Source organism: Falco cherrug, chromosome 7 (genome assembly GCF_023634085.1).
Source record: "Falco cherrug isolate bFalChe1 chromosome 7, bFalChe1.pri, whole genome shotgun sequence".
Lineage (NCBI taxonomy): Eukaryota > Metazoa > Chordata > Aves > Falconiformes > Falconidae > Falco > Falco cherrug.
In genome coordinates, this window is record NC_073703.1 from 6,484,893 (window position 1) to 6,510,826 (window position 25,934).

The 25,934-nt window shown below is 41.0% G+C and overlaps 2 protein-coding genes across 3 annotated transcripts; both read right to left on the minus strand.

Moving 5' to 3' along the window:
• Positions 1–138: 138 nt before the first annotated feature.
• On the minus strand, positions 139–4,910 carry PDCD7 (programmed cell death 7). Its single transcript, XM_055715359.1, has 5 exons — positions 4,029–4,910; positions 2,747–2,885; positions 2,171–2,407; positions 1,463–1,550; positions 139–1,071 (listed from the first exon to the last, which is right to left on the minus strand). The coding sequence occupies exons 1-5, from the start codon at positions 4,770–4,772 to the stop codon at positions 954–956; spliced, it is 1,326 nt and encodes a 441-aa protein (XP_055571334.1). The 5' UTR covers positions 4,773–4,910; the 3' UTR covers positions 139–953.
• A 92-nt stretch (positions 4,911–5,002) lies between these two features.
• On the minus strand, positions 5,003–25,796 carry CLPX (caseinolytic mitochondrial matrix peptidase chaperone subunit X). 2 transcript variants are annotated; one of them, XM_055715356.1, is made up of 14 exons: positions 25,637–25,796; positions 21,899–22,059; positions 20,323–20,440; positions 16,019–16,173; positions 15,014–15,173; positions 13,787–13,828; positions 12,453–12,629; positions 11,408–11,572; positions 10,968–11,056; positions 10,245–10,409; positions 8,969–9,268; positions 8,374–8,466; positions 8,016–8,122; positions 5,003–6,899 (listed from the first exon to the last, which is right to left on the minus strand). In XM_055715356.1, exons 1-14 carry the CDS (start codon positions 25,704–25,706, stop codon positions 6,809–6,811), a joined length of 1,893 nt encoding a protein of 630 aa, XP_055571331.1. In that variant the 5' UTR covers positions 25,707–25,796; the 3' UTR covers positions 5,003–6,808. The 2 variants fall into 2 exon arrangements, with proteins under 2 accessions (XP_055571331.1, XP_055571333.1); XM_055715358.1 differs by lacking the exon at positions 13,787–13,828.
• Between the last annotated feature and the right edge of the window lie 138 nt (positions 25,797–25,934).

The following is a 25,934-nucleotide window of genomic DNA, read 5'->3' on the forward strand; positions in this document are numbered from 1 at the left end:
CAGCTTGTACGAGGGAGAAGTTCCTTGACGTAAACCTTTTCCCAGCAATTCTCTCCACACTAGAGTTGTATTTGGTGCCAAGTACTGAAACAAATCTCTCCCTTGAAGTAAAAATGCTTCAAACAACAAAAAAACCCATCAATTTTTCTCAATTTATTCTGTATAAAAACAACTTACAAAATAGAGCTGGGTTTTTAAATCAAGTATTATGTACATGACCTGTCCCTGTACAAAAATAGCTATATAGGCAAAAACAATTACAGTAGGTTAGACTTCAGATTTTATTGTTTTTTTTTCCACCAGGCTTATTCATCAAACTCATACATATTCACACGGCTGTCTGACCTATTTCACCACAACTGGAATTTTTTCCATGTTGTGGTACCAGTTTCAGTCCACAAAAGTAAAACATCAACAGCTGCTTTAATCAACCTTGAAAAATCCTGTGTTGTTTGTACTCCAGAATTTGTTTAAACTTGTAATAGGTTTGTATCTATACAGAAAAATGCAGGAACTATTTTGACAGTGATGCCTGACATGCTTCATTTAAAAACATGTTTACTAATGATCTCTTTTTTTCTTTTTATACCTCTTTATTTCTGGAGATTTCATCATCTGGATTTAGGCTTATAAAGATAAAAGCCACTAAAAATAGGATGTTCATATTGGCACAAATACCCTTGGTCAGTAATGTTCCTTTATTAAGATTGAGATCAGTTAACAAAAACTCGCAGCGGGATTGTAATTCCATACCACAATAGGCCTAGCAGCTTTGGGCTTGCTCAGGTACTTCCCTGCAGAGTCAGATGGCAAAAGCAATTCTTACGCTTTTCTTCAAGACATTCCAGTACCTGGCTACCGAAACAGAGGATGAGGCTCTTTGGACCCTCTAATATCTACACAAGCAATTATAATGAAATATTCCTCCAATGTTAAAATAATTTATTACTAAATCATCTGACCGCAGTGGCCCACGTGTCATTTGTGGGGAGACTCGGAAGAACCCATCCTGGAGGGATGCAGCTTCCTTCAGGGTGATCAGCTGGCACCAAGTACCGATCCCATCCATGCCTTTAACAGAGAGAGCGTTGTTTGAGAGGACAGCCGGTATGAGTTTGAAGATTTATTACATACCCACACAGGTATTTTTCTATACCCATCAATACACAAAACACTGTAAATTGTACTCTGAAACTTGTTTTTCAAAACACAAATGTGAAAATTCTAAGTACTATTCTATTAAATGGCATGGTTATGCATGGAAGTGCACTCTGCCTCACACGGGCACCTGTTTGGATACAACTCTACCAAGCGAGAAGCTTGATCCCTAACCAAAACAGAACAGGACAATTCACTGCGTAACCATATTTGGAAGTTTACGAACCAAAAGGGGCCACACATTTACAATCTCAATAAACAATACTCATCATCTTTGGTAATAAAATAAAGACTCTGCGTTTACCTGATGTGGATTAGAGCTGCTACAGAATGCTCAGCTTGTAAGTAATACTCTCTGAAGGGTTGCAATAGATGGGCTAGAGGAAATTCATCTGTTAAATCAAACACAGAAATCGTTCAATAAATCAGAAAGACCTTTGATTCTACTAAGTCTTAGGAGCCCCAAATTTGCCAACTCATTTGCCACTCCCCAGCTATAACTGGAAATCACTTCCCTATGTAATACAGTAAGGACTGTTGCCATGTTTCGCTTGTCTCCTCATCCTTACCGGAGCTGTCAGAGGCAAGTCAAGACTAGCAAAACTTTTCCCACCTCCATCCTCTAAACAAGGGGAACATATGAACACTGAATCGTTACAGGCTACCTGAGTCACACCTACCAAAATCACCAGACTAAAGCATCTGTTGGGTGCTGGAAGTCTTCAATCTATTCTGTCTATTCTCACTTCAGCTTAATCTACAACCTCTTCTTGCAGAACACTATGAAATCAGCTTGAGATATACTGTAGTCTACGCTGAAGAGCTGAACAGTTCTTCTTACATCACATGTGCTACAGCACACTACTTTTATCCCATCTTTTCCTCAGACCATAAATTACTGTGCTGGATGGTTTCTTTCTCAACTATTTTATGCCCACATTTTAAACCCAGTGTCTATGAAATGGTGATGTGGTATGGAAAAATACTGTTAAATACGGCATGCAGAATTTACCTGGATCCCCAAACAGCTTGGAATCAATTTCAAGTTTCTGCTGCAGTAGTTTTTCCCTTTCCTTCTTCTGTTTCTTCTCCATTTCTCTCTTCCTTTCCTCCTCCTGTTCTCCCTCCAACATAACCCTTAATGCTCTCTCCTCAGCTTCATACAGCTCTGTGCGATTTTTGAGCAATGTTTTGAGACTCTCCACCTGATTTTCAAATGCTTCGTCTGCTGAGGGGGGTGGACAAACACCTAAACAGAAAGAAAATTAATTTTAAATTTTCAAATTCAGAAGGGGCCCTGTTATCAGACTTGACAGCAGAGCTGGCAAAATCTCAGAGGAACGTGAGCTTAACCTTGCCAAAGACTACCTTACTGGAATAATTCTTCTATCAAGAAAGCGCCTGGAAATATAGGAACAAAACCACTGTCTTTAGCATTGCATAGCTATTCTTGCATAACAGTGTAACTAAAATCACTACTAAAGAAACAGCTGTTTCAAGCTGCACCCTGCTAGTCTGCACACCGAACAAATATCATCTTATTTCCTGTGCACGCAATTAAAAGTTTGATAAAAATCTCATAATTAACCTTTCCTGCCAGCAGCCTCTTTTCTCAGTTTCCGAAGCTTTTCTAATGCACGCAGAATGTCCACCATCCTCTTTGTGTCTGCTTGTTTCTTCCGCACTTCAGATAAGACACTGTCTGCAGCAGCCTTAAGTTCTCGTTCCTATGAAAGAAAGAAAAAGACCAGACATGATGTGTGAAATATCCCATGCAGACAAGAATGAAACTGTACTTTAAAAAGATTAGCGAAGCACTGGGGATCAGAATAACTTCCTAGTAACACAGCCATAGCAAGTTAAGTCAACCATCCAACCACACCTTTTTATGAAGAAGCTAGAATAGGATGGCCTTCAGGAAACAAAATTTCCAACTCATAGATTTGGGCCAAATGGCTAAAGCCTGATAACCACAAAAAGTTAGGAAAAACATTAACAATAAACATAAACCGTCCTACAGCTCAGCAATTAAAGACCATTAACATGCCACAGGTTGAACACAAACACTTCCCCAACAGCTGCTCTGTACCACCCTGGCAGCAGACCAAGCACCACCAGCACAGCAGCTCTTCAGCCAACACAAAGGTGTTGCAGCACTTCCCAGAAAGCCTAACTTGGGGTGGGGGTTGTGGGTTTTCTTTTGCTTTGCAGCCATTTTACTTTCTGGTGAGGCTGAAAAGCTTGTGAACCACGAGCTTTACAAGGATGAAGCCAGCTGGCAGCTTGGGAGCCGAGAGGAAGCCCTCCTCACGCAACCAGGAGTTCAGAAACATTAAAACCAAAATTGTTGAGGCCTCAGACACCAGCGTGGCACAACTGTGATGCCCACCAAGGCTTTTAAGGAAGAAGCAGGGCTGCCTGCTTTCGCAGCTGCATGTCTCCAAGCCAGCTGAAGCCGTGCAGCACCCAGGTGGCACCTACTGAACCAAAACCCAAAACACCCGGGTGGCACCTACTGAACCAGGGAGCAGCTATTGAACCAGGGGACCAAAGCACCCGGGTGGCACCTACGGAGCCAGGCAGCACCTACTGAACCTGGGGCCAAAGCACCCAGGTGGCACCCAGTGAACCAGGGGACCAAAGCACCCGGGTGGCACCTACTGAACCTGCCGGGTGGCACCTACCGCACCAGGTGGCAACTAGTGAACCAGGGGACCAAAGCACCCGGGTGGCACCTACCGCACCAAGGGGCCAAAGCCAGGCGCCGGCCGGGCTGAGCCCGCCGCGGGCCCGGTACCGCAGGCCTCCCCGGCCCCGCCGCGCTGCCCCGCCGGGCGGGCCTCCCCGGAGGAGGCAGGATCAGGCCGTACCCGGTTCTTCTCCTCCACCTCCTGGATGCACTTGGCCCGCCACTGGTCGATCTTGGCCTCCCGCTCGGCGGCCCGGGCCGCCTCCGCCTCCTTGGCCGCCTGGGCTTCCTGCTTCCTGCGCTGCAGGCGCTGCCGCCTCTTCCTCGCCCTCTCGGCCTTCCTCCGCAGCGCCTCGCGGTAGCCGGGCTCCCGCAGGGGCCGCACGACGTCCCGCAGCTCCCGCCGCACCGCCTCCGCCTCCTCCCGCGCCTGGGCCCAGCCCGCTTCGTCCCCCTCGGCCTCCCGCCGCCGCAGGGCCCGGCAGAGCGCGGCCAGCCGCGCCACCCGCCCCAGCGCCTCCACCGCCAGCTGCCGGGCGCTGCTGGGGCTGGCGGCGGGCGGCGGCGGCGGCGGGGGGAAGGCCCGGCGCCGGCCCAGGAACTGCGACAGCCACAGCTCGTCCTGCTGCCGCTGCGCCGCCGCCGCCTCCTCCTCAGCCGCCGGCCGCGGCGGGAACGGTGGCGCCGCGGGGAAGTAGGGGCCGCCGCCCGGCGGGAAGCGCGGCCCCGCGTCGCCCTCGGGCCCGGCCGGCGGCGGCGGCAGCAGGAGGAAGGGCGGCGGCGCCGCTGCCGGCCCCGCGAAGGGCCCCGGGCGGGCGGCGGGGCCGGGGAAGGGCGCGGCGGGCGGCGGGAAGGGCCCGGCCGGCGGCGGGAATGCCCGGAACGGCGGCGGCAAGCGCCCGGCGAAGTGCGGCGGCTGCGCCATGCTGCCGCCTCGGGGGCCGCCGCGCCGCAGCGCCCCCGCGCGGCCGGGAGGAGCCGCCACCCGCCCCGCCCCGCCGGGGGCGGCCCGCACAGGGGGGCGGGGGCAGCGCCTCGCAGGGGCCCGCAGCGCCGGGTCCTTTCGTACAGACCCACCCTTCAAAACAAACAAAAAAAACCCTCCTAAAGCGCCAAACTTTAAACTTTCTGGGGATGACGACAACTCTCCGCTGCTTGAATATTCGCTTTGTTTTATTCAAACGCCAGAGGTGAAGTACAAACTGTAGTTACACAGCATTTTGTTTCCTTAAAAACATTCTGGATTACATAATTCCAAACAACTTTCAAAACCAAGTTGTTGAACAGTTTTCACCTAAAATGGTTTGTTGTTTTCTTTTTTTTTTTTAATCCATTTAAAAAAGGATGTGAATTAAAGGACTCAATTAAAAGCAGTTATATTTTTTTTTCCCACTCTACAAAGAGGAAAAGTGAGGATGCAGTTACAGATAGTTCACCACAGATTCCCACTGTGAGGGGACCAAGCTTCTCCCAAGAATATCCTCAACTCCAAACCGCAGCTTTGTCTGAACCATTAGTGGGTCATTTAACCCGGAAAAACCCTGAAATCCTAAGGGAAGTATCTGTTGCACCTGGCTGCAGCTGCATGTCACACTGCTAGGTAAGATCACAAGTATTACATAAAATTTACATGACAGAAAATTAACAGCAAAACCAAGGTCAACACATCTGCAAGTATCCTTTCCTGTCCTAACACACCCACTAGACCAAAAAGAATGACCGAAGTTTTATTTAAATAGCATGAATTAATAGTTTAGAAAAAAGGCTTGGTAAAACTGAAGTCCACGTATCACCAAAGGACAAAACGTTGTAAGCAACATAATTCCTAAAACGAAAATCAAAGACATACAGGTCCTTTAGTGTTTTTACAAAGACTTTCCTAAAGGATTGAATTAATTTCGGTGTAGAACAAAAGAGGGAGGATTGCTTTGCTGTGCGACTAAAAAAAAAAGAAAAAAAAATCAAGACACCCACAAGACGCAATACTAGCATTTGAGCGTATAACTTAAAAAGCACTGTCATGTGAACAATCACTACCGATTACATCAAAAATATTATACATGTACTTCTTTCATCTCTTAGCATTATAAGATAGGTTGGGCAAATACCTGGCACCAAAAAATTGATGCATGATAGTTCCAATATGTTAAACAAAATGTACTATATTAGAACATTAATATTTAAAAATTTCTGTCTCCTTCTCATCCAAATTCAGATGGCTTACCACTTCCTAGAAACCTTGTTCACCCCTCTGGAAAAATTAGCAAATTACTGACTTCACCGTCTTTCACAGTATTCAAGGTGACTAAAACTTAGTCCTAATGGAAGGGTGAAGGAAAGGATATTATTTGATATTGCATTCAAATTACTGTAACAAACTCGTGTCGCATTTCAGCAAAATCTCCCAGTAGTGCCATAAAGTGTGTCCCAGTTTTTCCAAAATCCTGTTGCAAGGGCTTCCTCCCCCACCAATGTAACAAAGTCACTCCAACACCCATCGGGTTTCAAACACCAGCAGGTACCTAACACTGACCTGAACGCACCCCCCCGTCAGCCGTATGAGGAGCTAATGGTTTATTCACCCTCTACTAATTATTAATCTTGATTTCCCATTTGTAGAGTAACATTATTGTAAAATCTAACTATTGGCAGCACCTGCACTGCTGTTTTAGGTTCTAGAAAGAGCAATCCAGGTGCTGCTGTATTTGCTATACATTTTAATTGAACAAGTGTAATATACATTTCATATTTGAACATTATGCTATCCAAGTCCACACAATGCCCATCAAATAAGTCTATGTGATGTTGCAATAAAATACATGATCTGATTTATCTAATAAAGTTCCTCATCATGTATCGTATCCACAATAGATCCAATGCCTTTAGTATCAGACTGAAGCCAGAGACAATCGTAAGGAAATAACCAAGTGCGCTTTATGCGGGCAAGCATTCTGACAGTATTTAATGGTTTGCAGCATCTGCTTGTCGAGGCCAGCCTTCTTCCTCAACGCCAGAGTCGTATTCTTCTTCAGACGAATCTTTAGTGGGAGCCCTATAATTAAAACGAACTGATCAGATACTTCAGAAATTGAGGAAGGAGACAGTTTCCATAGCTTCTGGTAAACATGCCACCTGCAAAGTGCCCCCAACCACAAGTGTCCTGACAAGCATCCATCTGCTAAATGAGTTTCTGATCTGAAAATGGCACTATGCCAATTTACCTTACAACCAGTATGGAGTCTCATTACTGAAAATCAAAAGGCTATTGAATTCAGTTAAGTCATAAATTTACTGATTAAATCAAACACTTCCAGCAAACATGAATGCTGGTGCTCTACAAAATCACTTAAGGCAGCCATGCGTGTAAGCTAATACTTTCCAGTGCAACCACCCCCTCTGAGACGCAAGGTGTGCTGAGCCAAGCTTCGGCACAGACACAGATGAATGCAAAGCATGTACCTCAGCGGAGGAAGTCACTCAAAAGTAAGTTGTCAGGCGTAGAAACCAAGCCAGAGTTACTAAGTTTCAGACCTGTGTTTTCAGACCTGACCCATTCCCTCTCAACTCCATCTTTTGTTCACTCTAATTAATTATTATTTTTTTTAAATCCAGATTTATCCAGTGCTTTCAGCATTTCACCACTTCATTACCATAATACAACCTTTACAACATTAATTAACATGAGTTCAGCAAATCAATAGATGTGCCTTTGTGGCTCTCCTCTGCTGCAAGAGCAACAGAGAGGAAAACTGCAGCAGCCCGGAGCTTGCATAAAAAAAAGCCACCTCACAGTGGTAGGAGGAGGAAAGAAAGAGTTCCATTTCAGAAATTTCAGTACAGTCACAATTAAACTTCAGGTTTTTACTGTTAACTTATGATGCTTATAATTTATTTCTATTTCTACAGGTATACACACACACAGAAAAGGCTTAAAAGTACCATCGTATCGTTTTATTTTACAATTTCTATTAAAAACTGAAGCAATACAAACCCAAAGTCTCTAGGACAGAACAGGCACTAATTCAGCTGTGTACAGTATACAGAGAATCAGATCCTTTCTAGGTTGTGTGCATGGTTTTGTGTTTACATGCTCCTTCCTACAGCAAACATCAGAATACCTGTCTAGCCACATTACTAGTCTGTTCTGATACTTCCGTTATGGTTTTACCTAATGTATCCTGGCTCTTTTTTGCCTTCTACAACATCTTTGTCAACTTCCACGCACACAATGTCAGAATTGGGCACTTCAAACATGGGCTCCAGCAACAGCTTTTCCTGAAAGAAAGCAAGATGGAAAAAGTATTTCTGTATGCCTTCTTCTACGTAACAACATGGTCAGCAAGCGATTTTCAGAGCTAGAGAGTTTTCTTGGAAGAACTCTGAATACACTAAGTTTTAAAAAGAGACTTAGTGTACCCATAAAAGACCCAGAATTAAGTGAGGTTTTGACTGAAAATTGTCTCTATTAGGTCCATACACACAAACATACATAGCTTCATTTACTCAGTGAGACTTAATTTACTCACCATTATAGATCGAAGACCTCTTGCACCAGTTTTTCTGTCCAGGGCCAGTCTGGCTATAGCCTTCAATGCATCTTCAGTTACATTTAATTCACACTACATAAAGAAAAATGGTAAGCTTAGTTCATCATTTCATTTGTAACTCAACATTGTCTTGAGTGCGACAGTGCGTGCGTTACTGAAAATAACTAACAGTAATATTTACCTGTTACAGACCAGAACATTTAACATTTAAGCTGCATATACAAACCTTCAGCTAGACTTTGTTTGTGACTAACATTACCAGTAGGGACTACGGCCCTTTACCTACAAGTACTATAAATACCTCTGCAGTACATGAAGTGGCTCTTGATGCCTATTAGGCAAGGTCACACACGTTCATTTGAACACTAACATGAAGAATGGTCCAACTATTTCCAGATTACTTGCCCCACAAGGACAAGCACCCAATCTAAACCAGTCAGGTTTTAACGAATTAGCTTACTACTTTTTCAGAGCGGGGAGGTGCACATGTAGGGACAAGAAGTGATTCCAATTGATATTTTAGATTGCTTTATAAACAAAAAATATTGAAGAGCTGTCGAATAAAAATTCAAACCTTATCCATGCTGAATAGTGCCTGGTATTGAGGAACCACAGCATTTCGTGGCTCAGTGAGAATCCGTACAAGGGTTTTCTCATCTAGGCTGTGCAGAGGAACCACAACAGGCAAGCGTCCCACAAACTCAGGAATCATGCCAAACTCAATGAGATCTCTGGCTTCCACATGACGCAGCAAGCGATCTTTTTCTTCAATATCTTCATGTGGATCAGACTCTCCACTTATATTAGCAAGATCAGCTGCTGCTGCAGCCCTTCTGCCTTTTCCCATGTTAGATGGTGTCCCAAATCCTAGGTACTGCAAAACAAACATGTTGTACTTACAGAACTTTACTAAAGTTTTCTTTATGCAACTAAATCACATTCCACGTGCATTAAAAAAACGGAAGCAACCGATTATGTCATTACATACTCACTCAAGCTCAAGAAGTTACCAATACTAAAATTAGACCCCTTGCACACAATCAGTTTCTTATAACATTTAATTCCCTCAGTAAAGTATCAACACCTCAGCCTAAGAGCAAGTTTTTCTTAAAAAAGGTTAGTAGTAACATGTCCCACCACGTTTACAAATACCAGTGATGCTGAAAAGGCCTGTTCAGAAGTGAAGCAAATGCATGCAAGTGTGCTTACATGAAAAGCTACATGAATTACCATGAACGGTTATTTGGATTTCAGTCACTCTCATTAAAGACAGCGTGCACATTTTGTCAGAAAGCTGCAGCCAGAATTCTGTCCCCAGACATTAACACAAAAAATAGTGAACTGCATGACTAGGTATTTTAAGATGATGATAGCTCAAACTATCTGAGCATCAACAGCAAGAGCCTCTTTCTACTAACATCCAAAGGTTTTCTCAGTTTCGTACTTGGTACACTCCAACTGAAAGAAATCCTATTACAACTGCTAGAACTGTTTCACACACTCCCTTTTTAAGAAACATTGGACATGACAATTTAAAGCGTTTACCACTCTAGTACAGACAGCAAGTTCTCTACCAACAGTTTTCAACCTTTTTCACCCCCTATTTTTTTCCTGTTTGCATATGCTAAGAATGTCTCTGTGGAAGACCACAGCAAGCTACTTAAGCCTACTAACAACAGGCTTGTTCTTTGCTACCTTTCTTAGGCTTGACCTCAAGCTCCCAGGTAACAGATGGAAACCCACTGCTCTACAAACAGTGGGAGTATAAATATAGCAAGACCTTGAGAAGTCAGTACTGCGAACAGTAATTAAGATAATTTTTCAGTTCAAACGCAGCCTGATGCACTCACTTTTTCATTTTTCCTCCTGCTGATAATTCTGTCAAGACCATTAAAAGCACCAGAAGCTACAAAGAGGATGTTTGTTGTGTCAACCTGCACCGTTTCTCCACGTAGTTTACGAGAATTCTTTTCTGGAACATTTACTATTGTGCCTTCTAGTAATTTTAACAAGCCCTAAGGAAGAAAGAAGAAAGAAGAAATATAAAATTCTAATGTGTAGCATCATATAAGGCAGCACACCATACTGTGGTTACTTTCACAGATGTACTTACATTTTTTGCTCCCTTATGCCTTTACAGTAACAGTAAGCGTTTAAAGGAATCTGTTCTCCATGTAAGACAATTCCACTCAGGGACAGACAAGTCTTCCTTTAAAGTGACTCCCATGAACATCATGAGCTGCGTTTACTAACAAGTTACTTCAAGTTTTGTCAAAACAGAAAAAGTTATCTATTTTTGCCTATGTTATGCAAGTTGCTATGTGAATGCTATGAAGATGTTTTTCAATTAAAACATTTCTGTGAAGCAGTCTTGAGTTACTTTTGAGATTTTTAGAGTTTTTTTGAATGAAAAAAGTAAAAAGGAAAGATGAGGGTTTCAAAGGTTAATAATTAAGGAACTGAAGAACTATGACTCTGTAAACTCCCATGATATTTGACACATAGTAGGATGATACATAGACTTGACCAGCTGTTCACTTATGAAGTAAAATTACTCCACAAAAAATACCTACTTGTTGAACACCTTCTCCTCCGACATCCCGTAACTGATGAATACCAGGCACACTGCCAATCTTATCTACTTCATCCAGAAAAACAATTCCTGCAGTTACAGCAAATGGATTTAAGGAAGACTCCACTTTTCAAAGAGAAGCAAGAACTTACACACAGGGAAGAACATAATTTAATACAGCAGCAGTCTTTTCTACCTCCATACTATGAATTGCAAAAATGTATGCAATCCTGTCCAACTATGGACAAGCGTAAAAAAACTACAAGATATGCTTCAAGCTTTTTTCAGGTTTATTATTTCTGATTTAGTGAGTTAAAGTTTCAAGTACATGCAACAGGAATATATATTACAGAAGTACTGGTGGTCACAAAGTTTAGAGCACTTAGGCGAGATGAACACAGTCTATGAATGAACTTCAGAAAACATACTGTAAAAGTTTACCTTGCTGAGCTTTTTCTACATTATAGTTGGCATCTTGCAGGAGTTTTGCAATGACAGATTCGATGTCTTCACCAACATAGCCAGCTTGAGTCAAGGTAGTACAATCACAGATAGCAAAAGGTACATCTAGGCATTTAGCTAGAGTCTGAGCCAGCAAGGTTTTACCTGATAAAATAAAAACCATATGTTACAACTACCATACATTTCTCTAGAGCACACAAACCAAAATATTTACCATAGGATCATTATTACTGTTAGTAGACTTTTTGAATGATGCCAGCATGTTCATATATTCATATCAGAACATTTTTCAAGGGAGCTAGTGTTCATCAACAGTGTTTTTTACATTGGCAAGCTCTATTTCTGAATTAGACTAACAGTACACATTTGAGGCAGCTTGAAATGCATACAGTATCACAAATAAGATGTCACACAATATAAAAAACAGAATACATGTACTTGCATAGATTAAACATTAAATAAATCAGTAGACCTTTGCAGACACTCAGGGTGCAGTGCAAAGTCCAGTGCTCCTGCTTTGAAGTTGGGGAGAAACAGAATTAAAAAATTCTTCAGTGAATGTTCTCCCAAATAGTCTACAAAATGCTGTCTTCAGCACAAACACTTCCACTTCTTATGAACATACAAATATAATTTCTCTTTTATCTCCCCTGCAACTGATCTGTCCCAGGCGCTAACCAACACTTTCTAACTGCATCTTCTCAGCTTGCCATCTAACATCTAACTAACATGTAACAGAAACTTTAAATGTATTTTATTTTAGCTTAGTGGAAGTTGCATCTTTTAATCAGCCAGTAAATATAAGTATAAAAAACCCCACCCAAACAAAACAAAAAAACCCCACACATGACTAGATCCGCTTTCTTTTCAAGGTCATTTAGCTCAGCTTATTACCATGGCATGAAAGCACAAAACCCCCAGCTTTTTATACACCAGACTGGAATATTCACAAAAGAGGAAAATGACTTGTTAATAATCAATTCTAAGAAAAATCTGACACCTATAAAAACACACAGCTATATACCTGATCCAGTTGGTCCAAGCAGCAAAATATTACTTTTTTCAAGTTTTATGTCATCATTGGGCGAATCTAGTACCTCTCCTCCCCGTTTTTCCTGAGGTATCTGCTGGTTCATTTGTTGCTGCATCGATGCTCCTAAAGCATTACCGTGTGGACTGATTCCAGCAATCTGCAGTAGTTCTGAAGAGAATAACAGTACTGTTTGAGCACTCACAAGGTCTGTCATTACCTTACATGCACAATAAAAGCTTGGTTCTTCTGTTTTGTTCTGCAAATCTATAATTCTATCTGTAGAGAAGTTTACAGATAGGACTGCAACAGCAATATGGCACAATTAGTACCAAAACATGAGTTCCAACTATTTTTGCACAAGCATATATTTATATATACAAAAATAGTTTCCAATGGTACAGTGGATTATCTAAAAATATTCCTCTATATTAAAAACTAGAGACATTTTTAGTTTTTACAAATTATAAAAAATTACAGTTAAAATGAGTTATTTTTTAACTGTTGCTCTCTATGATGAAAAAGTACAAGAATTGGCATACTGTAACAACTACAAAAGCAATGCACAGCTCTAGTCTCAAGAGTTAAAGACTTGCCTCAGGTTGTTACAGGTTTTGTCTCTACACATGGATACAGACATTCAGTTGGATTTTCTTTTTTCAGAGCACTTTTTTAATTTCAGAGCAATTTTTTAATTGGCTTGCAGGGTAGAATTTTGAAGATCAAGAAAATTGGTTTCAAGAACAATAACCGTGATTCCAAATGACCTACACTAGACTAAGGAATAAGTTCACAGACTAAAGAAGTTCAATAGCCAGTGAGAGCACCAGTGGACTGAAAATAAACATAACTGACATCACCCAGACAAAAAGCAGCAACATTCTGAATTTCAAGGTGACAGCGCATATTAAGAGTGCAAATACCCTGCAGAAAACAGTTGCATAACTTCCTTTATTATTTACCTCACATCATATTCTGTATGTCATTACTAATATCATCTCACCTCAGATCTAAGTAAAGAAAAAATAAAATCTACATTTCATTTGGTTTACTGAGAATAATTCTAAGGACAGATGATTATTTAACTTCATAAAAGATTGTATTTTACAATTTACCTGCTTTCCACCTAGAACTAGATAAAAAGAGTCAAATCATAGCCACCTCTGTTAAAAAGCATACTCAATGCCTTCAATTAAACTTACTTGCAGAAGAAAAGCAAAGAGAAGTTTACCCAGCATTTCAAAACTAGCAGTCACTAAAGACTATTCTATGTTAACATCAAAAGAGTAAATATTGCAGAGGAGGACATGAGGAGAGAGTTCACTTACTTGTAAATCTGTACTCATCCTCCCGTCTTCTGATTTCTAATTCTAAGAGAGAGGATGAAAACAGTAATAAAATATAGGTTTATAAAAAGTTTATAAATTCTCCACCTCTTGCCCTCTTCTGAATATCTCATCACTGTGTACGAATGTATTTCTAACAAGACACTCCCATATGAATTAGTTTTTATTGCTGCCAAAATTAATCCAAACCCCAACTTCCACGCTTTTAAAATGACAGCAAGCTTTCTACAACTGAAAACTGTCACAATTATTACCTCTGATTAGATTTTAATTTTAAAACCACTTCTAGAAGGGGGAAAAATGCAAAAATATAATTTTGGTTTGAAAAGGCTGCCTTAAACTCTCACGTTTATATCCAAGTGTTATAATGTAGGATTTCACATATTTCAAAGTACTATCTGTCATAAGCATTTACTGCCAGTCTCTCTGGATGTGCACCATTTTATCTTTCTGTGGAGGGTTGGGAGCTTTCCAGTGCCAAGTACACAACTGCTCTCTACCATTGCCAGGCCAGTGCTACTAGTGTTTTCCCCTCAGTTAAAATACTTCTTTACGTAAATTCACAAAAGGAAGATTTCTTTTCTGTTTGCCTAGCATACTATTTTTTGCAAGACCAAACAAAACACCTTAAAAAAAAAAAATCAAGGTACACTTTGAATCAGAAACAGTAACTGAATCCTACTTCTAAAAATAAATTAGATCAACATAGCTACACACTTAGTAGCAAAAGTACTGCCAAGAGTAACTCCATCTACACCTGCTAGATATGGAACAATACTATGAATACTATGGTCACCAACAGATGCTGCCAACAGCAGCAAGTAAGGTTAGAAAGCTAATTATTCATCGAATTACCTATGCAAAATATTGTCTTAGTTGTTGCTTGCAGATTAAGCAGCAGATTTACCATTAAGCAGTAAATGAGACTAGAAAGAAAAATTTAGGAGACTCACTTTATAAAGTTAAATATCTAATAATGTGTCAGTAAAACCACTAAACTTTTAATACCCATGGCACTATAAACCTTCTGGATTACTATTTAAACAGATCACAGAAGTTCACGTACAGTGAAAATTAAATTTGATAGAAATTCTTTTACATATACAGAACATCTACCATCAAGGTAAAACCTTTGACAGGTTTGTTAAGTTAGGGCCATGAAATGATGGGTTCTGTTTGACCAGAAAAAGTACAAAACTTCATACAAACCTCTTGGTGTTAGAGAAGTCTGCTTTTCAACTTCTGCTTGCTGTCTCAGGTTAGCTGGGATGTTATTGTAGATCCTCTTGTAATGATTGTACACAGCAACTGAAAGCACCTTCTTGGCAAAACACTGACCAACAACGTATTTGTCGAGGTAGTTATAAATCTGAAAGGTAACTCCATCTTAGTAACACTTCTAAATCATCTTGCAGCAGAAAAGAAAAAATAGTGTACTGTGCCAAAGATGGACTTTGGTCTAAACCAACCATTAGAGAACTAAGAAACAGAAGCCCTGCATCTAAAATACAAAATACATTGCTGTTGATGAGTTTACTTAAAACCACGGTGCTTACACAATCATGCTGTGTCTGTCAGTTCTCCCCTAAGAATATTTAAATCCATTGTCATTTTCACCCAAATTTGTAAGAGGAACAGAAATTTCAAGTATACTTAAATTTCTTAAAAGAGGCCTAACCAGGAGCCACGTGCAGCTTCAGAAACCATTACAGTGCACTAGAAACTGAGAAACACAACAAGCTCCTGCATTATTCGAGAGAGGGAAACCAAATGATTTAAGATGGGTCATTGCCACAAGCTGACCAGCCACAGTTCTCACCCACAAACAGGCCAAATAAAAGGTTCTGCAGCTACAGAAGGAAGCTGCTAACGTAAGGGTGCAGAATACGAGGCCATTGCAGGAAATGGAAGATACTATGGACGGTGAGGGTTGAGGTTAGCAGGGCCACAAGGAGAAAATGAAGGTACTGGACTTCAGTCACAAGACAAAGGCAGAGGAAAACAAGCCCAGCTGCTTTTACCGAATCTACTTGTTCCTTTTATCAGAGTCCTGCTGGGTCATATAGCTCTCAAAGGTTTAATCTTGAGCTAATCTTCTTTATTGCTTGTTGCTGTGTCAAAGTGAACTGTTACACACCTGATGCAGATTAAGAAGTAAAGCATTTCACCAGGCTGTAACAGAAGGAAACACTGGGATGAAATTAAGAACCATACCTTTTTCGGTGGAGGTGGTGGCTTCTGCTGGAATGCCAATTTCACTGCTTCTGCTGCTGACTCAGGCTCTTTAATGATGCTCTTTTTTGTGTCTGCCTCTGACAGTACAACAAAAAAATGGTGACACTTTTCGCACTTCACAAAACGGGTGGAAGCTACAGAAAAGTAAAACAAAACAGTAAGAGGAACTGCTTAGCATTCATTCAACTGCCCCATTTGTCATACAAAGGGCAAGCACCTGTAAGACAGCACAGTCACCTCTTTGTTTACACACTTCCCCTTCCTTTACCTTAGAAGATTTAAAACAAATTATTGGACTATGAAATTTGACACAGAGGGAATACAACTTGCCCAAAAAGTCACAATGCAGGGCAGCAACCAAACAAGGGATTAAAAAGTAAAAATCTATTTCATACTTCTTCAATAGCACTACACTCAGAAGAGGAAACTTTGCATCTCAGAGCGATGTAAAATTAACGAGGGCTTTAACTACACAGTAACAGTTCCTAACTCAAACTAGCAGGCAAAAACGTAATTGTGGTTAGGGACCAACTACTCTAAAGTACAGGAAGCAATCTACACCGTCAATCTCAAAGACGGCATGCAGCAGACTCAGGAAAGGACAGCTGTGGCAGCTCCCAGTCTCTGCATCCCACTGGCTGTGGAACACTATGGAGCATGGTTCAGTCACCTAAGCCCAGGACACAGAGCACAGTGGGGTCACACAAAGGGCTCATCCCAACAAGAGGCAGCTGTGGTATGCAACAGATGATCGGGACTTTGATGTTTTGCAAGATCTTTTGCTTATTTATTTTTACTGCCAGGAGCAGAACAAATTTCTTTCAAATTCCAAAAGCCAAACACTTCTACCACTGACTTTGTGAACTGTATCTCAAGAAATCATGTTCTCTGCAAAGATTGGCTTCAAAAGCCTGCGAACTAGAACTTGCACTACCTTTTTTCCTCCCTTTGGAAAAGCAAAGTTGAAATAAACAAAAATAGACAGTAAAGAATAAATTTGTAATTATTGTAATCAAAAATAGATCTTTTCTGACCATACTACTATGCTATTAAATGCAAATCATGTGCAACAGGACTGATTTAAAGTAAATAAATTAGTAAATGTATTCAATTAAAAGTAAACGTAGCAAAACCACCACATGAAAAGCTTCAACATCAAAACTTCTGAAATCATAAGAAGTTTTTAGAAAACAGCTTGAACCAGCTCATTTTAATAACAGCCTCTAGCAATAAACAAGCTGCTTATTTATAACTTGTTATTGCCTCCCATAGATCTAACATCAGCAAAAGAGGAGCAGGTGTGGTTTTTTGTTTGTTTTTTTTTGTTGGGTTTTGTTGTTTGGGGTTTTTTTTAATACTAAGCATACCTTATGACTGGATAAGTAAGACCAGCAAATTATTTTAAGAATGTAGCACATAACACTGTGACCATCACAGCTTTATTAACTCTACTCCAAAGAAAATTCATATAAATACTAGGAAGTTCTCCTGGGTTATCTGCCTGATGGGACAAGATGAAGAACCACTTGCAAGCACCCACTGCTCCTACATAACTATCATTTAGCAACAATTTTGTAGGGAAAATTGTCGGGAAACCCCCCAAACTTTCTCCCAGTGCTCACTCAAAACACCTCTGATACTCTTGATGACTGCAGTGCCATGAGGTGGTTGTCCTTCCTTATACAATGCTAACAGTCAGCTTAATTAGGATGAAAGCGCCACAAGAATACTTGCCCCCTTTTTAGGTCCACCGGAACGGTTAAAAAAAATAGAAAATAAAATAGCAGGCTGTAAGAATACTATTGTGCATCTTCAAAACATCATTCACCAAAAACAAAATATTGTTTAGAGTACACTTTTTATCAATTACTCCAGGCAGCACAGAGGAAGGTTATTAGAGATCTTCCCAATTTTCAGCAAGACCAGTAAGGTCAATGGTTACAGAGAAACTCTGATGTACAGGGTGCCTGGGGGAGCAGACTTAGTTATCAAAACACAGCTGTAAAACTGGCCAGTTTCTGTATCTACACAGCAATCTGGGAAAAAGTATCAATGTAAGTTTAACAGAACAAAGAGAACTGAGAAGGTTGCTCTGAAATGCAAGGAAACCAATTTCGAGTACTTCTATCTCCCTAAAACTCAAAATTGCAAGCAACTTTGCTATTCTCAAATACTGGCATGTTTTCACAAGTTCTTTTAGCAAACACATGAAAGCACAGCAAAGAGCTTCCTGTCAAACCACTTCACTGTCATTAAGATGTCTGCAAATATTTACAGTATACTAAAATTCAAGTCAAGTGTTGGTTTTTGATTCAGGCAACGTTACCACGGAGGCTGCATTTCAAAGAGATTTCTAAATACCATACAAGCTGACCTTATCAAAGAGAAAGGCCGCATTTCCAAAATACATACAGGAAGCAAAAACAATCAGAGGATTAATCTCAAAAACACTTGTAGGGTTGAGATGCTATAAGGTAAAAACACATCAGGAAAGCAAGCAGGGAAGCTTCTTGCCTATTAAGTAGGTACAATAGCAGGGAAGTCTTGCTTTGGAGGATGGGAGCTAACCTGACGGCATCAGGTGGAGACAGTAAAAGCAGCGCCTAGGTAAGGCTTCTTATGCCAATCAGCTTTACAGCTATTGGATTTCACCCTATATCTGAGGCTCACATCTTATTTCACTGATCACAAAACTCTTCTTACAGAGTCTCACAACCAAAACCAATACAGGAACTGCTGAGAAAGTGTGTCAAAGCAAAATTCCTTTTGGTTTGCATCATCTTCTGCCTTAATTGTTAATTACTGGAAAAAGCATTGCCAAGCAAATCCTTGTGCAAGATTTGCAGATACAAAGTGAAGCCCCATTAAAAACAAACTCCACCAGACAACCAGCCTGTCACACTACAACTCGATAGCAATTAATTTATTAATAAATGTGGCTTTTAGTTAGGATTTTGTTTCCCTACTTCTTACAAAATGACTGAAAAACCTAATATTTAAAGACTGAAACAAATGCTAATTGCGTATTTTCCTTTTGCTTTAAGTATTGACTTAAGGCTCTGCAGTTTGGTAATTCAAACCAGAATTGAGCAAATTCATCATTTTTCCTGACTAAGCAACATGAAACGCTTATCTGACAAATCAAGTTACAGTATGTTTAACACAACCTGCAACCCACTCATTTCGGGCAGAACAGGACAGATTTCTTTTTTCCTATTAGTTTTTGGTTTGTTTGTTGTTACACTGCTGCTTCTACTCCGGGGCAACGCCTTAGTGGTATTTCCAGATAAAAGCACAAACTCCAGTAACAAGAGGAGCAAACGGGGAAGGGAGAGTTTCAAAATGTCTGTGTCTACTCATGAACCATCTGATAAGAACGAAAATGAGGTTAAAAATCCTTCCACTATTTTCAACCACATCTAGTCCAAGGAGAGACTGATACACTGAACACCACATAGGGTTGTACTTCTAGTTACATCAACTAGCGCCAGCTTTTGCAGAAAAGTTTGAAACTATAGGCAAAAAGCAAACAACAAAAAAAAGCTTATTATTTCTGGAAAAAAATAGCAGCTGAGGACTTATCCTTTTATCTAACATAAATAAATATGTTAGTATAGAATTGTCTTGTGATTCATGACGTTTGATCATTTTTATTAAATAGTATTTTATATAAGTAGCAGCAAATAATAGCACATCCGCTCATTATTTTCACCAACTGTGATACTAACAACTGTTGAACAAGTTTATGCTGACCTTGTCTTAAGCTTCTTAGTGTACAAGTCTGATTATAACTTGATACTTCCTCCTCAAGACCCACCAGCTAACAATGGGTATTTGCTTTCTGGCAACTATTTTCTAAGCTGGCCTCATTAGCACTCAAACAAGGAGCAATGTCCTCAAGTCTGATTGAACCTAAAGCAGAACCGGTATGAATTTGGACTGCACTTCAAAAAAAGCAGCTGTTGCTGCTGAACACCAGGTACCTGACACATTTTGGATTTTCTAGTTGGACTTTACAACCTCCTACCTGGATAAAACTGCATATTCACAGTTGCAGTCTGAATTCCACGGCCATACTTTGCTCCACCACACATCACAGGAAATTACACAAACATATCCACAGAGACAATACATGATCAAGCCAACGTGGCCCAACCACACATAGCAAATTTTTTGACATTGTATAATTAGGTAGGCTAAAACTTAGCTATCAGGACTACATTAGATCACAAATACAGTCACATCTGTGGCTATTTAAAAAAGAAAGTATCATTACAACTTACACACAAAAGTCTCCACATGTGTGCACAAGTCACCACACTTCGGGCAGCGCAGCTGGTTCCCTCCTTTCCCAGAGCTTCCAGAACTTGACTTTTTACCACCTCCCTCACCGACAGACTTCTAAAAAAGATTTCCAGACAATTAGCCCCAAACAATGGAGCTGTTAACATCAGGCATTTAGCAGTGTGTTTATGGAATCCACTAATGTGAATACCGCAACAGCTGAATGACAAAATAACTATTGTCAGGATTTTTTTAAAGACTTCAAAAACTTAGAAAAACAGGATATAAACACTTTGAAATGTACACACATCTGCATTTCCCAGGTCTGCCAATTTTGGACACCCATCTATGTTAGAACCGCTTGACTGACACTAGAATGATAACAAGCTAAACTACAGCAAGAACGTTTTAATAGTATATTTCCATGTAATTTATACTAACCCCAGAGAAAAAAACAAGTCATACTTATAGAGAGAGTAATTTCATTATCGCAACTGTGTTGATTCTAAGGATTTCTGAAGCCACAACTCTTCTCACGTCCTTGACAGATGTAGCTATGCTGGCAGATGGCTGTAGGGTACATATGGCCTATAAAACAAGCATCTCAGAAATTGCTTGGAATACTTATGTTTTTTTACTTCTACAGCAGAATTCCCTGACAGACACGTACTTATCTTTCCCTGTGTTACCCTGCTTAGTGGTGTTCAAGGTTAAAAAATTTTAAATCTATATCCATTCTATGCCTTCATACTTTGGTTATTAATGAAAGCTACTATATTTGAGTAAACAGCAAAGATCTCTCTTCCCTTTTCTAAGGCAGTCACCCATTTTTTTTAAACCTTGCTTACCACCTCAGTTCTCCTTGAAACCTTCTCAAGAAAAAAGACTATTAAAAAAAGGTTTATCTTTCTTATTTTTAAAAAAAGTTTAATCTGAACCTTCAGAACACACCTGTGTCACCCAGACAGTTCCTCAGATGTCACAATATGCCATTGTAAGGCGACATTACTGCCTGTGAACTCTCAGAATATTATTTGCTGACTAAAGAGCAGTTTTATTCTCAGGTAATCATTTATCTGAAGAAGCTGTTTATTAACTATAACTATAGAGAAAGACTAGGATGAAAATAGACTACAATATAACAATAATAAAGCTAGCCTCCTCACAAACTTGTCTTGTTTAGTATAAACAAATCAATGCTGAAAAAAGAATTTCAAGATGTACTTACTTTAAAAAGCCTACTTTGGAGTAGCAGACTTTTGAAGAATAGTTCTGATTACTACTTTTTCCTGAGATATTGAAACCTGTTGTGGATTTGTAACATTCTACGAAATTTTCAAGTGTCCCTTTACACTAGGCAAAAAGATTCATAAAACTGGGAAAAGTGTTATGGGGCGCTTACGAAGTTTGTCTGCTAACAAATTACATTTTTCTTCACCATCACTTGTAGCAATTTGAAGGATCAGAAACGTCAAGTTAGAAAAAATTTCAGGAATATTCTAAGGAAATAATCTACTAAAAAAATTAAAGAAACATTTTATATAAACTATTGAAAAACCTAATGCATGAGATTACCTTGCTTCCATCACCAGAAGCATCCTTGCTTGCACCATCCTTTGAAGCAAAATACGCTGGTGTTTCTGAGAAGTTTCTAAGAGGAATTCGTCTTAGGGAACGCGTTTCAAAAGTCCCAAGTTTTCCTAAAACAGGGATGCGTGTACGACCACAAGTAATACCTAAAAAAAAACCCAAACACACATGAAAATTAAACATCAAAAATACTCTAGTTCTAATACAAGTGCCACCAAACCCCAGAATTTATTTACCTTAAATGGAGATCAAAGGCTTCCACAACAGAAATCAACATCCAAATTTCAGTTATCCAAAATAAATTCTCTTTACCACCTTAATGTTCATCACATTAAAAGCTGCCTGGATTGTCCAAAAATGACCCAAAAGTAATTTCAGGTCCTCTAACATCAGATAACTGAGAGTCCCATTGTGTCATGAAATAGGGAACATCCCAGTTATGAAATCAATCCTCAGAATTATAAATACGATCAACATCCAGAATTTATTGTGAAATAATTCAACCCCTGAAGTCAGAAAGAGACCTTTGAAATGTCCCCTTATTATGCAAAAATTACCAAAAAAGTGCCTCAGACTCACAGACTGCACGTCTGGATCTGGCTTTCACTCATGAACTCTACTAAAAACTAGTTTCCAGGAATTGAGGTACCACTTCACAGAAAAGGTTGTCCTGAGGAAAACTGAAAGGTAGTGTTATATTTGGCACATGCTGACAGACACACACAAGCAAAAATTCACTGTAATTTTAACTTTGTTGAAATAGCTTATTGCCAACATGAAAAAAAACACCTCATTGAGAAACTAAACAGCCTTTTCCTCCTCTTGCAACAGCGGGCAGGATTACATTTCATGACTAGGTATGATGTGAATCAACAAATACTGTGCTTGAGATTTCAACATCTCAGCACAGACAAGAGCTTGGAATCTATCTCTCATCTCAAGTGGCAAAATTCTCACTTGCTCTCTGGTTTGGCAAGAACTCTGTGCCTTACTTAACAAAAGAGCTATATAGCAACAATGACAACTACAAAATTGCTGACAATACATGGTTTCACTATTAGAGAGAATCCTAGAGAAATGCAAAAAAATCTTCTAAAAAAATAATAAGAACAGTATGAATGGCAAGAGGAGTACAGAGTACAGTTAATCTGCTCTGAAACAGGTAATAATGACAACCAAGAGCTGGAATCTTAGTTGAAAGAGGACACTTAAGAAAATTCACCTTGCTACTATAACGGAAAAATAGAAAAATAAAGAAAAGCATTATGAACAAGCTTAAATTTATCAGCAAAACCCTCACAGGCTTCTGCAAAGCCACAACCAAGATGACAGTGTCAAATAAGATTTGAAGTTGTTTTATTAACTTATACGCTGCTTAAGATTCCTGAACTTGAGGATCGTTTGCAGTTATTTTTAACAACTAAAAATGTAATCTTTTTAAAAATCTGTAATACAGAAACTAAGTGTTTTACCACTAAGCACTGCACATGGACTAAAGATGACTGATTTTGATCCACCGTACTCCTGTGACACAGAAAATACTGAAAACTGTATTGGATAAACTATGAAACTATATACAGCATCAAGTACTGAGCTAGTAAGTGCCACATTACTGACTGTGCCCATCTACTGATCAGAAACACCGCAGCTGTGGGGCTTCACCTCCAGCATTTGACAGGATGCTGGCAGCAGATCCATAGCCAGCAGCATTACACCCACACTGTAATGCCTTTGTTGCTGTTAAATTCACTTTCACAAAAGTCTTAGCTGGCCAGCCTTTGGGGAGCATTGCTACACATGCTGAACTCTAAAGGGTATAGATGGGCTAAACCAGAAAAAAAACCCCAAACATATTACTGCTACAACACCTTGTGTCTAAACACAAAATGCTTTGTCCCTGTGCTTATCATGAGGTCCGAGTGATTATTTTTAATAAAATACAGTTGTACAGTTAGAGAATAAAGTAGTAAGAAAGTTATCACAACTACTTTCTTGCATAAATAAGCCCAGAGGCAGATTTTCAGGAGAAATCAACAGTCCAGCCCAATGTCCGGCAACTTCCAGATACTGATAAATGTTCAAATATGCAACAGCTGGCTAGCACAGCAGTATTCACTCACACACGTAGCTGGCAGTCAGAGCTGGGGGGTTTTTTTGAAACAGCAAATTGGCATCTATCCAAGGCATTCAGATTAGTGTGTTAAGAAATACTGGGAGGCTCCTTCACACCTTATTAACCTTTAGTTGATACTTGAGGAAAGAAATCATGACTTTTGGGCCGAGCCTCAAATATCCTGGAAGAATCTATTGCCTTATAGAATCTAATCTATAAGGAAGTGACAGGGAGACTGACAGAAGTCTCCTCCTTGTCCCACACAACGCTTGACGGACTAGATTGATCCACGTACTCTGAATACTCTCACATTTGTACCAACCAGCAACAACAAACAAAGTACCTGGCAGAAGACGTAATCTGTTACAACAACAAAAATGCACCAAGGTTATTCTTTTTTAGAAGAACTTCTGTGGAAAGCTGATGCATAAATGATCTTATTACTCTGTATCTGTGTTTTAGTCTTATTTGTTCTTTTATATACCTTTTAGATTTTAGTTCTGACCAAAAAAAAGAAAAATAAAAAAGATAATTCTTAAGTCAACCCAGAATGTTACTTGCTTTAAAGTTTATTGTTTCTCCAGTTTACATGAGGCCAGACAGGCTGGAGTTGAAAGTACTGGTTTAAACCTTTCATCGCAGACGACATCATGAAATGCAGATGTAAATGTAAAGTCAACTGCAATGAGTTAACTCACCTCTTGAAGGCAATAAATCACCTTGGACTCATCAGGCTATTACTGAGGGCACAATCATTCAAAATCTTGTTGCAAACGTGGCAACAGCAGAGATTTTCAGCACAATTTGGGGGTGATCATCTGCCTTTCACCAAAAGCAGCACATGGTATTGTCAACTCTCACCACCCACACCACCATGAAAAGGACAAAAGTAGTAAAAAAGTAGCAGCTTTCCTCCATTTCAACTTCCAGTAAGTTGTCTGTGCAGTCTCATACTTCAACCAAGCTGGAAATAATTACTTTTTGCTAACTGAGGGCAAGTCCTTTATAAGACATAATTCGAGTTCAGGCTGCAGAACAGGCAGGCTTTTAATCAGTCAGTTAATGAAGCTCATTTGCTAGCACTGCAGGGTAACACACACTAGGCAAATGCTGCCGAAAATCACGTCCGTTGAAATTAACTCTCTATGTACGTCTCCCAGGAGATATTTCAATGCCGGGTAGTTTCCCAGAACTTCGCACCACCTAACGCTGCCCTTAACTCTGACACAACACCGGCCGCCCCCTCACACCACCCAGGGTGACACTAGCAAAAGGTAAGTAGCCCACAAAAAGGCGGCAAGGCCGAGACACGCACCCACTGCCTAGTCGCAGCCCTTATCGCAGCGCCGCAGACCGGGCTGGCCCAGGCCGGCTGCCGCTGGGCGCCGGAGGGCTCCTCTCCCTCCCCCTGCCCCGGGGGGGGGCTGCTCCCGCTGACCCCGCTCCGGCGCGCCACGGCGGAGCGCTGCCAGCCCGCGGCGGCCACAGGGAACGGCGCTCCCCCTCAGAGAAGCGGAAGGGGCCGCGGCGCTCGGGCCCCCACGGAGGGCCCAGCCCCGCCGGCGGGCAGCGCCCGGTCGGGCGTCGGTGGGCGGACGGGACGGCGTTACCTCTCCGCGCAGAGGGCAGCGTGGAGCCCAGGAGGCGGGCGGCGGCGGCACAGCTGTGGCAGGCGGACATGGTGCGGCCGCGGGCCCAGCCCGCTTCCCCCGCCGCCGACTAGGCCTCGCTGGCGGCGGTATTGCGCGCCCCACCCGCGCCGTAAACAGCCCCCCCCCCTCCCCGCGCCGCCTCAGTGACGGCAGCACGCTGCCACCTGCCGTCACCGCGCACAGCCCCGCCCGGCGGGCATCATGGGAGGCGTAGTCCTGGGGCGGGGCCGGCGCGCTGCATCACGGGAAATGGGGG

Coding starts and splice junctions, on each gene's coding strand:
- PDCD7 (XM_055715359.1), bottom strand. CDS start 4,772: ATGGCGCAGCCGCCGCACTTCGCCGGGCGCTTGCCGCCGCCGTTCCGG. Junction 2,886..4,028: donor AGGTGGAGGAGAAGAACCGG/GTACGGCCTGAT, acceptor TTTCTTTCATAG/GAACGAGAACTTAAGGCTGC. Junction 1,551..2,170: donor CAAGCTGTTTGGGGATCCAG/GTAAATTCTGCA, acceptor TTGATTTAACAG/ATGAATTTCCTCTAGCCCAT.
- CLPX (XM_055715356.1), bottom strand. CDS start 25,706: ATGTCCGCCTGCCACAGCTGTGCCGCCGCCGCCCGCCTCCTGGGCTCC. Junction 22,060..25,636: donor GCTGCCCTCTGCGCGGAGAG/GTAACGCCGTCC, acceptor GTTTTTTTTTAG/GTATTACTTGTGGTCGTACA. Junction 11,573..12,452: donor GCTTGGACCAACTGGATCAG/GTATATAGCTGT, acceptor TTATTTTATCAG/GTAAAACCTTGCTGGCTCAG.